Genomic DNA, 13403 nt, shown 5'->3' with positions numbered 1-13403 from the left:
TCATGAGCATATTAGCCCAGATTTTGTGTTCAGTTCCCATGGACTTAAACCCTGAACTGCTGACCAGGAAACAAGAGTAGTGACATCTGAGCTACGGCTGAAACATACAGATTTTGGACAACAGAAATTTGGATTAGTTTGAGATGCAGTGAGATACGAGTAGATTTGTATGGAGCAGTAATACTGCCCAGTTGAGTCAAACAATCTTTTTGTGTGCCGTTGAGTTTATTTACTTTGAAAAGAGACTTGACAGTGGCCAGTTTAAAGTTTTCAAGATTAAGGTGGATCAATGCAAAAATATCTAAATTAAGATCAAGAAGAGATGGGTCAACTCTTGTCATGAAATTGTATTTGAGGTGATTACTGAGCAAAAATTTTGAGTTAAATGGAAATGAAAAAAATTCATTATATGTCTGAATAATATTGGAGTTGGGGGAGTCAATTAGTGCCACTGAGATTAGTCAAACTAAGGAAAGTATTTTGGGGCTCAAAGCCTTTACAGAATCCTGAATCCCATGCTTTATATTTTTATAAGTTTTATTGTTTTCTTCTTCCTGAATAAACTTGTAATTCAAGGGCTGATCAATCAGAAACATCCCCATTGAGAATAAACTCCCCTATCCTCCTTCCAAAGGCACTGTTTCAAGGAGGGGGTTAGTTCCATGCACTCCAGTATCTTACCAAGTAGAGGGCTATCATATAGGAACCAACAGGTTAACAGAAACATCCACTCTTTGACTCACCAGAGCTAAGTGTGTGCCACTATTCTTGCTTTCTTTCTCATACCTGTGCTCTGTCATTCTCTGTCTGAGTCTGAAAAGATGTTGTAAAACTTGAAAGGGTTCAGAAAAGATTTACAAGGATGTTGCCAGGGTTGGAGGATTTGAGCAATAGGGAGAGGCTGAATAGGATGGGGCTGTTTTCCCTGGAGCGTCAGAGGCTGAGGGGTGACCTTATAGAGGTTTACAGAATTATGAGGGGCATGGATAGGGTAAATAGGTAAATTTTCCCTGGGGTCAGGGAGTCCAGAACTAGAGGGCATGGGTTTAGGATGAGAGGGTAAAGATATGAAAGAGACCTACGGGGCAACTTTTTCACACAGAGGGTGGTACGTGTATGGAATGAGCTGCCAGAGGAAGTGGTGGAGGCTGGTTCAATTGCAACATTTAAGAGGCATTTGGATGGGTATATGAATAGGAAGGGTTTGGACGGATATGAGTCGGGTGCTGGCAGGTGGGACTAGATTGGGTTGGGATATCTGGTCGGCATGGACAGGTTGGACCGAAGGGTCTGTTTCCATGCTTTGCATCTCTATGACTCTATAAAGATAGCAGTCAAGCTATCTGTGTCTGTTCCCCTCTCAATTCCCAGTATCATTGTTGCTGTTTTTCGTGTTCCTCTTAAGTTCCCTTTTCCTTCTCTCTCTGCAATATCTTATCCCTATCCATCATCTGCATTTATTTATCTTTTTCTCTTCACCCTTTCTCTTTTCCCTCTCCTTTCTTTTCATTTCCCCTTTCCCTCCCCCTTTTTCCAATCCTCCCTCTCTATCTCAGTGAAGAGTTAATATCACACAACACCAAATTATAGTGCAACAGGTTTGTGGTGGCACGGTGGCACAGTGGTCAGCACTGCCTCGGGCAATTGTCTGTGTGGAGTTTGCACAGTCTCCCCGTGTCTGCGTGGATTTTCTCCGGGTGCTCCAGTTTCCTCCCACAGTCCAAAAACGTGCAGGTTAGGTAAATTGGCCATGCTAAATTGCCCGTAGTGTTAGGTGAAGGGGTAAATGTAGGGGAATGGGTCTGGGTGGGTTGCTCTTCAGAGGGTCGGTGTGGACTTGTTGGGCCAAAGGGCCTGTTTCCACACTGTAAGTAATCTCATCTAAAAAGATTCATTTGGAAGCACTAGCTTCCGGAGCGCTGTTCCTTCATGAGTGAAGAGTGTTGATTCACCATGGAAGGACAATGTTAAAAATCACACATCAGGTTATTGGACTATAACTTGGTGTTGTGTAATTTTTTTTAACCTTGTCCACACCAGCCCAACACTGGCATCTCCAAGTCATAGAAGGACAATGGCTTCGTCTGTCACTGGACTGAAAAAAACTGAAAAGTAAGTGATGATGGTGGAATATCTACAGATCAGTCACTTTGGCACATATCTGTAAATTATCTTTCTAATGTATATATTACAAAGGGAAGGTATATAGGTATAAGATAACTAGAATGGCCTCTGGGTTTTGTACGGTAGGAATGAATTACCTTCATTGTCTTACTGCTGCCCAGTACCTGCTGCTTAACTGAAGGAGAAGGAAGGTTAAAGGCATCAGTGCAGATTCCAAAATTGTTTCAGAGACATGAAAACACAAAACAAGGTAGTCTGCATTGGGAGACTTGTGTCCACTCAATGGTCTTGGGTCAAACACAGGCACTTCCCTTCAGCTCATCCTAAACTTGCTCCAAAATTGAAGATATTGTTATTTGTATTGGGATTTCAGGTGTACGCTGTTTCACTTAGTTCAAATTGAAAGAATACTCGATTCTGACAGAAGGCTGCTGTATTATTAAGTAAAGCTGATAGGAGAAAATTGTTCATGGGGTGGAGGATTGAACTGCATTGAGGTGACACGAGATAGGAATTAGGTTCTCTGCCTTGTTTGCATTTCCCAGCCTTCTCCGTGTCACCTCCCAACCGCCAAATACCAACAACCAGCTTCTAACCTAACTCAAACTCTGAGTGTACCACAGATTCCCAACTCATTCTGCCTGTATCACCAAAAATTGTTGAGTGGGAAAACATCATCTCAGTATAGTTAAAAGATGGAAACTTTGACAGTGCAGTTCTTCAGTCCTGCATTGGAGTGTCAGCTTATATTGTATAGGTAAAAACAATGACTGCAGATGCTGGAAACCAGATTCTGGATCAGTGGTGCTGGAAGAGCACAGCAGTTCAGGCAGCATCCAACAAGCAGCGAAATCGACATTTCGGGCAAAAGCCCTTCATCAGGAATAAATGATGAAGGGCTTTTGCCCGAAACGTCGATTTCCCTGCTCGTTGGATGCTGCCTGAACTGCTGTGCTCTTCCAGCACCACTGATCCAGCTTATATTGTATGTTTACTTCTCAATTTTCTCAACATTTGTGCTCTTATTGACAAGAAGGGCTGATAATCTGCTGAATATTTTGAGTGATCTCACATAAAACGGTGATATGATTTCCATTTATATGGCATCCTTCACAACCAATGAAGTACTTTCTGTTATTGGAAATGAGACAGCCAGTTTGCACACAGGGTGATCTTACACGCAGCAAGATCAGAAAATATGTTTTTCATTTTGTTAATTGACTGATAAGTAGTGCCAGGACACCTCCCCTACCCCCAAGAACTCCCCTCTTCTTGGCACCAGTGTCATGAATTCATTTATGGCCATCTGAGAAGGCAGAATGTCCCATTGGGGAAACATGGTACGGTTGACAGTAGGGCACTGAAGTCTCAGCCTGCATTACGTGCATAGTTCCCTGGAGTGCTTCTGATATAGATAATTTTGCTATCCATTAAGCCATAAGAAATAAAGCAAGGAAAGGGATCAAACCATTTACCTCATCAAAAAGCTACATAGAACAGCAGATACAATAATGCCCTTACTTTTAATGTTACTATTCCCTGCCATGCTTGAAACGGTTGAAGCAAAACTGCCTCCCTTATTCAGTAGAAGGTGGATATCCAAACTATTGAACCAATACACAGAAAGCTCCATCTTTAGGGCTGCTGTTTATTCCAACCACATAAGGCCATGGAATGGATAGCCGTATTGAATGGTAGTTTTTGATGTTACTTTCCAAACGGCAGTACAAAAGCAGACAGCACTCCCCAATAAGAATCGGATAAACTGACCCAACAGATAAAACCCCTCATGTTCCTCCATCGTTAAAGTTATGAAACAACCTGCCAGCTTCCATATAACAGTACCCTTGGGGACATTCACTGCACTGACTGCGTGAGGTCAAGAAGATGACCCACCACCTCCTCAAGGAGAAGATAGGCTGGGTAATAAATGCCAGCAAAGCCCATATAGCTAGAAATACTTTTTTCACAGATAGCTGTTACATTTTTAGCCGTGTTTCTTTCGCCTCCATCCAAATTTAAATTTTCATTCATCTTTGTCTGAGATGACTGAGATGAGGTAAGAATTTCTTAGTCAAGAAGATTGTGAATCTTTGGCATCATTGACATATGTGTATCCCACAAAGCTGTGAATTCTCAGTTGATGGCAATATTCAAGACTGAAAATGAGAGATTTTTGGACTCGAAGTGTATTAAGGGATGAGGATCTGGGTTGATGTAACTGATCAGTAGCGATCTTATTGAATAGTGTGGTAAACATAAGAGTGACAGGCAGAGATATATATAATTCAAGTATTTCGGACTTCAGCACAACTGATACAGTGAGCAGTTATGTTTAGCCTCTCTCAGGTAGAGTAAAGACGATTTTTCAGTGATTTATTGAAATTGAGAAGGCTGTGAGTATCATGATGTACTGCCTCTGAACTCTCTAAGAAGGGGAAGAAGACAACTGAGCAGATTGTTTGAAATATTAAATAAATATACTGACACTATAGAAGTAAATAAATTTAATGAAAGCATGTGGAGCTTAAGAGTTGTAGGTAAGATTGCCAATGGCAGAAAATTGCTAGTTTAAAATTGCCAAAGATTTCTAACATTTACACAGACCAAACTGTCAAACTGACAAAGCTGTTAGTGTGACTGAAGGATGAATTGTTGTCTTTTTCTTTTCTTATCCCTCCCTTTTTTTAAAACTTTCTTCATCTGTGTCTATTGCTGTCAGTTATTGGCCCCACCTCAAGTGTCTGGGTCTAAAATCACCTCATTTCTTTTTATTTCTGTTTTAACTCTGGTTCTTACTGCGTGCTGCCACTCTTCACCCTGTACTTCGTGCCTCTCCCCTGCATTTTCTCACCCACTCCTCCTCTCAGTTGTCATACCGAAGACCCGATATCTCCCACAACTCTTTAATATTTCGGACATTCTCTCTAGTCTTTTTCCCAGTCCCTGTGTGTTTTCTCTCTCTCTCTCTCTCTCTCTCTCTTTCTCTTTCACACACTCTCCCTCTCTGTTGCTCCATCAACACCACATTCTTTCTTCCTATTCCCCTTTGTTTTTGTTTCATCATCGCTGACTCTTGTTTTCCAACTGGGTATTTGCTCGCTGCAGCTACCTTTACTGTCAGACACATTAAGATTTCCCGATCTTTCGGAAAATGTAATAGTTACATCAAACAGTTTTCTTCCTAGTCAGATTTTCATCTTAAAACAAGCTGTAAACAGGGAGGGGTTATGGGTGGCAAAGGGAGATCGGAGCTTTTAATGTTCTCTTATTAGCATTCATAAAATCAGGTGACAAGCGTGTAATTTAAAAGATCCCACAGTGTGGGCCATGCGGGACAAAAAATCAAATCAGTTTAACAGAATTGAAAGGATTTCACCAGCTGTAGATTTTATTGTGTCGCAAAACCATTCGCAAGCTGTTTGTTCGTTCGAGAAAGAAGAGGAAAGAAAAACTATGAAGCTAAAACAGCCATGGGAATAAATTTTAGGTCGATTAGTACAGTTCCTAGCTGTCAAGGCTTGGAATTAATGGTGGTTTGATGACAGAATTTTTGACGGGTGAACAAAGGTGTAGGGGAGGAAGACATGCTTCCTTAGAAGAATGGTCCTCCTCTAGCTTAGCTTCACTGTCTGTGCTGTCATCCGTCTGCCAATCTCCCTGTCCATGGTTGTTTAGAGATGTTTTTATCCTCTTTTCTTTCCCACAGACTTTGCCAGATCCGGACCGGTGCCTGGGTTCCAAGGGGACACGCTGCAGTTGGCCTTCATCGACTTGAGACAAGTAAGCCTTTGTTTTAAATGTGTGACTGAAGACCGCAGTGCCTGCAGGATGCAATAGACGCTCGTCTTCGCAACACCTCCCCCCAACCCCCCTCCCCACACAACCTTCCCACCGCTAGCCCAACTCCTCGGCCAGGGTCCTTGCCCGTTGTTGTTGATGTTGTTGTTGTTCATCCTTTTTATTGGTTTTCAGACCTTCAAGAAAGGTCTCAGGCCTGGCCAGTGAAGACTGCTCACCTTTCCCTCTACACCCCTGCCCCCTCCAAAAACGCCTGAGTGTGGAAGAGACATTGTTGTATCCTTGGCTGTGCAGCCCCACAGTGAGACACTGGAGAGATTTTGGGCACAGGGTGACACAAAGCAGGTGTTTAGTATACTGGGAGCAGTGGTGCACAGACCACCTGCTTGGCAGACCTATTGTCCGGAGAGATAATGTCCAGAGAGCAGCTCAAAGGAAGGAAAAAATTAACATTCTGTTACAACCATTGCCATAGAGTGCTGCATTATAAAGATGATTTACAGCCAGCCTTATCCCACCTATAGGACTCGCAGTGCCAGTGACGTCATTATAGCAGGTACCTATACAGTTTTCTTTATAATTCTGCTTAGTGTGCAACTGAAAAGAGCAACTCAATCCAGCATCTTCTGGGACAGCAGTAGGCGTGACACAAAAATAAAAAGGAGACTCTTGTCCTGTCATCTTTTCAGTTAGAAGATAGATGGGGGTTTGTCAGGATCTGTGAATGTAGCAGTCGCCACTGACTGATGTTCAGAACCCATTACTTCACTCTGTCTTACTTTGCGGGTGGCACTGGAGGGGGCAGGGGTTGATATCACACTCACTCATTAGCGCCTTGGTCTGTGTCTAATCCCTTTTCACGCATTTAACTGCCGTTTTTATTTGCATATCTTCTGGGGAATATTTATTGAGGACAATCATAGCATATGTGGGAGTTGCAGAGCTTCCTGTCGAAGGTGTGTGTGTGTGTGTGTGTGTGTGTGTGTGTGTGTGTGTGTGTGTGTGTGTGTGTGTGTGTGTGTGTGTGTGTGCGCAACTTTACAACATGAAAATTATAATTGGAGTTCGGAAGGAAGAATTTCATACACAAATACATAAATACAGTTATGGACCACCCCCCTTTAAAAAAAAAGAACCATCAATATACAAAGATGACTTCATTTTTAAAAGCCTTTAGTCTTTCTCTATTAGTATGTACGTATTACAATATATATAAATTCCATTGACTCTAAGCATGTGAACGTTCACTACTACAGTCAATTTTAGTCTGTTTTCTCCTGCCACTGAATGTCTCGATCTTCCTTCGTCGAAGTCGTGACAGTCTTCAGCAATGATATTCTCTTGTCCTACCATGTGTATAATTTTCAAATTGCTGCAATAATAAGCTCCATCCAGACAGTCTGGAATTTTTACCCTTAAATTTTTCCAAAAACCTTAATGGGTCATGATCAGTGTATCCAATTGTTTCAGCCACATCACTGACAGTGTAAATGTTGAAATGTATAACGCCAACACCAAGCTCAAGGTCTCCTTCTCAACTGTGGAATATTTCTGTTGATGATTATTCAATACTTTGGAAAAAATACCCAATAGATCTTTATATCCTCTCATTTTCTTCTTGCAAGAGTACAGCACTGGCACCTATCACCTGCATCGATAGCCACAAATGGCTTTGTGTAATTAGGAGGCAGTGATTAACACAGCTTTCAGGCTGTCAAGTGCTTCCTTCCATCTACTCCCCAGATACTCCTGTGGTGACGATGCAAATATCTCAGTAGCGCTACCTACGACTTTGTTTGGATCAACAAGATCCACATAGTCACCGCCCATTTCATTTGCTTCGCCAGTTTCTCAAATGAAATGAAAAATGCGTCTACATCCTTCTCATCAAACATAGGCATTGCTTGGACATATTTAAACAGATCCCCACCAGGCCTTTGGCTATGATGGGATTGCTGTCCATCACTACCCTCATCACTAGGCAAAAGTGGAAACCAGAGTCTAGATTAGAGTGGTGCTGGAAAAGCACAACAGGTCAGGCAGCATCCGAGGAGCAGGAAACCTCGGATCTGCTGTGCTTTTCCAGCACCACTCTAATCTAGGCCCTCATCGCTAGTTCTACCTTTCACCTCTACCTCTGCCATTTTATGTCAACATTGAGTTTTCAGTTCCAACCTCTGAAGTTCAACAAAGGTTCTTTCTCCTTTTCTTCTGCTAAGGCCTTCCTTTCCTTTTCTTTTCCTCTGCTTTTAGTTGTAATTCAAACTGTTTCATTTCCTTTTATGTTGAAGCTGCTTCATTTGCAATTGAATTTTTGCCATTTCCAGTGAGTCTGATGGCATTTCTGGCAGTCATAAAATTGAGCTATTGCTGAAATTACCTCCCCTCTTCACACAGACAAAGGCATCTCCAGCTTGTCTGCCAATTCCAAAAGCTTTGCTTTGCCCACTTTCTGTACAACTCTAAAAGTGACTTCTTCCACCCTGAGGAAACCTCTTAGCGACTGACAGAGCCATTGTTACACAAGGCACACCCTGTTTAAAACAACTGTATTCAGCACCCAAAAAGAAAACCAACATTCACCGCTCACTCCCTTTGAGTCCAATAATCCTAAATCCAACCTGGAATTCGAGATTTTGATCCCAGACAAGCCCCCATTTTGTTATGGACTAGGCTAAACCCCTAAATATACATTAAGAGGATTGCCTAGACCCTATTTATTTCTTATTTTAAAGGTAGGATGTAAGGTGTTACGTTCCAAATGCATTTAGGTTGGCCAAACTACCAGGCTTGAAACAAAATGTACTTTTACAAAATCACACACTAGTTAAAATACAAACAAAATAAAAACAAAAGAAAAATATTGGCTTAACTGTAACTATCAAAATGCTTAACAAAATAATGTATACTAACTACTATTCATTTACTGTTCCAATATAGTAACACCTCAATGGTGAACCTTTGGCAAAGACAAATTCAGTAAAATAGATTGTCACACATACAATTCTAACAACAGGAAGAGAAACTCAGCTTTTAGCTGTAACAAACAGAGGAATAAGAGCTTCCACATTCAACTTCAAGACTCCAGCAACTGCTACTGAAGGTTAAAACTAAAAAAAAATTCCTGGCTGTGTGGGAGCTTGACCCCACCCATTCAGGCTGCTTCTATTGTTCCAAAAAAAAGCACAAGGCCTCACAAGCTATTTACTGTATTGGCTTTGGAACAGTTTGTTTGCCACCTCTGTCTCAACCTTTCTTCATGAAAAATACCAGAATAACACATAAATCTATAAATCTGGTCAATACACACATGCAAATGGACACTTACTACACCGAAAAAACATGCTAGCTTCTTTCAAAGAACTATTCCATTAGAGCCATCCCTTGCTGTTTCCCCACAGCCTTGCAGTTTGTTTCAACTTTAAGTATTTCCCCAATTCCCTTCTGAAAGTCACTTTTGAATTAGCTTCCACAACCCCATCGGGTAGTGCATTCCTGATCTTAACTCCTCGGTGTATAAGACTTACTTCTTCTCACCTAATTTTGACAAATATTGTAAATCTGTGTTTTCTGTGTGTTGACTATCTTTCCCACAGGAACAAGTTATTATTTGCTCGATCCAGGCCGTTTATCATTTTGAAAACCTCTGTCAAATTATCTTCAACTTCTCTGTATTCCAAAAAACAGTCTGACCACATAACCTAGACCCCTCACCTTGTATATGGAGTTTTCCCTGTAAGTAGCCTCTGTACACTTTTCAAAGCCTGAAGGTTAGAGCCCAGAGTTGCATGCAGTTAACCAGTGAAAGCCTAACCAGTGAGTAGTCCAGGTTGAGCACACTCACCACCTGGATTGCAGCGGTTCAGCTTCTTGAGGGCCATGAAGAGTGATCAACATTACAATATGATAGTGATCAGGAATAGGAGCTTACTTGCCTAATGTTCATATCCTTTCAACATCTTGCAAGGATGAGCCTGAAACTTGTGCAACAGCTGCTGACCGATCAGAAGTGTGCCAACTCTAGATGTATGGTTAGTTGCTTTCGTCAGCTATGGCTATTACTTTTGCCTCAGTGAATAAGAACTTGGTAGGGGTTCAGACCCTCTGCAGAGGCTTGTTTTGATATCCTTGGATGGCAGTTTGGGACTGAGGAAGTGTTACACTGTCAGACTCATTAATTCTCAACCCCATTCTCCCTCAACCCCATTCTCCTCCCTTCTCCCCATAACCCTTGATCCCTTTATGAATTAAGGAACTATCTATCTCTGTCTTAAGTGCCTCAATGTCTTGGCCTCAACAGCCCTCTGCAGCAATGACTTCCACAGGTTAACCACCTCGTCATCTCAGTTCTAAAGAGTTGAGCCTTCACTCTGAGGCTGTGCCCCGGGTCCTAGTCTGCTCGATCAGTGGAAACATGTTCTCCACATCAACTCTAGCCAAGTCTCTCAGTATTTTGTAAGTTTCAATCAGACCCCGTCTCGACTTTCTAAATGCGTCATCCTTTCACATGAATAATATATCATTGTTATCATTGTTATTGTGGGACATTCCTTTGTGGCAAAAATAGGTGGTGTGGTGGACAGTGAAGAAGATACAAAGGAACCTTGATCAGATGGGCCAATGGGTTGAGAAGTGGTAGATGGAGTTCAATTTAGATAAATGTGAGGTGTTGGATTTTGTTAAGTCAAACCAGGGTAGGACATGTACAATTAACAGTAGGGCCCTGGGGAGTGTTGCTGAACAAAGAGACTGAGGGGTGCAGATGCATAGTTCCTTGAAAGTGGAGTCGCAGGTAGAGAGGGTGGTGAAGAAGGCATTTGGCACATTTACCTTCATTGGTCAGAGCATTGAGTGTAGGAGGTGGGATGTCATATTGTCGTTGTATAGGAAATCAGTGAGGCCACTTTTAGAATTCTGTGCGCAATACTGGTCACTATTCAATAAGAAGGATCTTGTTCAACTTGAAAGGGTACAAAAAGGAGCTTGTTTGCTTGGAGCATCAGAGGTTGAGGGGTGACCTTACAGAGGTTTATAAAATCATGAAAGTGATAATAGGGTGAAGAGCCAAGGTCTTTTTCCCAGGTTAGAGGATATAGGTTTAGGGTGAGAGAGGAAAGTTTGAAATAGGACCTGAGAGGTAACTTTTTCACACAGAGGGTGGTACGCATATGGATTGAGCTGCCGGAGGAAGTGGTGGAGGCTGGTACAGTTACAATATTTAAAAGGCATCTAGGTGAGTATACGAATAGGAAGGGCTTGGAGGGATATGGGCCAAATGCTGGCAAATGGGACTAGGTCAGATTCAGATGTCAGGTCGGCGTGGACGAGTTGGACTGAATTGTCTATTTCCGAGCTTGTATGACTCTTTGGCTGACACGTTTCTGACACTTAAAAGGTTCAAAAATATCCAATTGGCAATGAAGTACTTTACAATACTCTTAGGTCGGGAAAATCGCTGTCATTTTTTTCCTTCCTTTTACCAATCTCTGTTGTTCAGTGGCAAGTGGCTAATTTCATCAGAGAGAAACAAATACAGGCTTTGCTGTGTTACAACCAGTTACTTAGTTTGAAATATGTAGGATTATATTCACAATAATCAGTCGTTTAGAAGCGCTTAAGGAGATTTCGAATGGTTGAACTTTTGGATCCATTGAATAATGCAGTGTTGATCTGATCCACTTACACGAACAGTAACAGATCAGTGTCTGGATAGGTGACACTTTTGAACCCGTTAATCTACACATTATAACTATGAGTCCTGTGTGACCCGCTCACAAAGAAAAGGGCCTTTATTATCAAGCAAAGTGTTTTATCTTGTGCAATTCCTTTTTTCTTTGCCTCCTCTACCACCCTACTGAAAACAACTTGTAACTTTCCACAAGCCTTTGGGAATCTGTTTCAATCTAATTCTCCTTCGCCTGTTCAGTCAGTGAGTGTTGCTGGCTGCTGGCTTGAACTGGGACCGGTGCAGGTTGGTTACTATGCACCTCAGCTCACCCTGGTCCTCTTCTCACCTAAGGTCCTTAGAGAAGAAAGAATTTGGGGTGATATGGTAGAGGCATCCGAATGTTTTGAGGGGTTTTGACAGGGCGGATGAGGACTCAGACTGTTTCCACTGGCAAGATGGTCAGTAACCAGAGGATGTGGTATTTTCTCAGATGAAGAAGGGTTATGCCCGAAACGTCGACTCTCTTTCTCCTCGATGCTGCCTAACCTGCTGTGCTTTTTCCAGCACCACACTTTATCAACTCTCACTATTTTCCCAGGTGACCATTCCCACTCACTGGTGGTGGTTACTACCTTTACCAGGACATAGTACTGGGTAATGGTGGTTTGAGATAGTTTAATGCCACCAATCCTCTTTTATCTTTGTTTTGTCTTGGTCTATCCAGTAATTGATGGTAGAAGATACACCATTATGTAGTATCTACAGAAGAGGCATTATTCTTAGACAATTGGAAGACTTATTCATAGTAGCAAAATGTACAACTACATAAGCTCTTCATCAGGAATGTGGGGAGGTCCCAAGGTGGCTGAGAGATAAATGGAAGGGGGATGGGACTCGGGGAGATGGTAGCTGGGCATACAATAGGTGAATGGACCTGGGGGGGGCTGGGTGTTAGGCCAGAGCAGATGGTGGAGTGATAGATGGGAAGGAAGATGGACAGGTAGGGCAGTTCAAGATGGCGATGCCGAGTTGGAGGGTTGGATCTGTGATAAGCTGAGAGGAGGGGAGTTCAGGAAACTGGTGAAATCGACATTGATCTCATGTGGTTGGAGGGTCCCAAGGTTTTGGGTGGCTAGAATTTGAAGTTAGATGGGGCACAGCATATCCTTGGCAGAGTAGGAGGGGGTGTTTAAATGTTCGGCCACAGGGCAGTGGGGTTGAGGGGGAGGTGTGGGTGCAGCTTTTATATCTCTTGTGGCAAGGGAAGGTGCCAGTAGTGGTGGGTGGGTTGGTGGGGGACGTGGACCTAACCATACCTCCCCCTCACCTCCATCCAAGGCCCCAAAAGAACCTTCCACATCCGACAGAGATCTGCCTGCATATCCAAACACCTCATCTACTGTGTCTGTTGTTCTTGATGTGGTCTCCTCTACATTGGGGAAACAGGACGCCAACTTGCAGAACGTTTCAGAGAACATCTCCAGGACCCGCACCAAACAACCCCACCGCACTGTGGCTGAACACCTAAATTCCCCATCCCAATCCACCAAGGACATGCAAGTCCTGGGCTGCCTCCACCACCAAATTCTAGCCATCCGATGCCTAGAGGAAGAACACCTCATCATCCGCTTTGTGACCCTCCAACCACATGGGATTTCACCAGTTTCCTGATCTCCCCTCCCCCCCACCTTATCCTAGATCCAACCCTTCAACTCGGCAATGCCCTCTTGACCTGTCCTACCTGTCCACCTTCCTTCCCACCTATCGCTCCACCCTCCTCTCTGACCTATCACCATCATCCCGCACCTTC

The 13403-nt window shown here is 42.8% G+C and overlaps 1 protein-coding gene across 1 annotated transcript in view; it reads left to right on the top strand.

Moving 5' to 3' along the window:
• LOC132823008 (exocyst complex component 6B) overlaps positions 1–13403 on the top strand; it is a 649049-nt gene that overhangs the window by 544161 nt on the left and 91485 nt on the right. Inside the window, exon 20 of the mRNA XM_060836576.1 lies at positions 5834–5907. Coding sequence (XP_060692559.1) covers positions 5834–5907 — 74 coding nt within the window. The remainder of the gene's footprint in view (positions 1–5833; positions 5908–13403) is intronic.

This window comes from Hemiscyllium ocellatum, chromosome 1 (genome assembly GCF_020745735.1).
Source record: "Hemiscyllium ocellatum isolate sHemOce1 chromosome 1, sHemOce1.pat.X.cur, whole genome shotgun sequence".
NCBI lineage: Eukaryota > Metazoa > Chordata > Chondrichthyes > Orectolobiformes > Hemiscylliidae > Hemiscyllium > Hemiscyllium ocellatum.
Note: the sequence above shows the minus strand (reverse complement) of the source record. Positions and strands in the feature narration are given on the sequence as shown.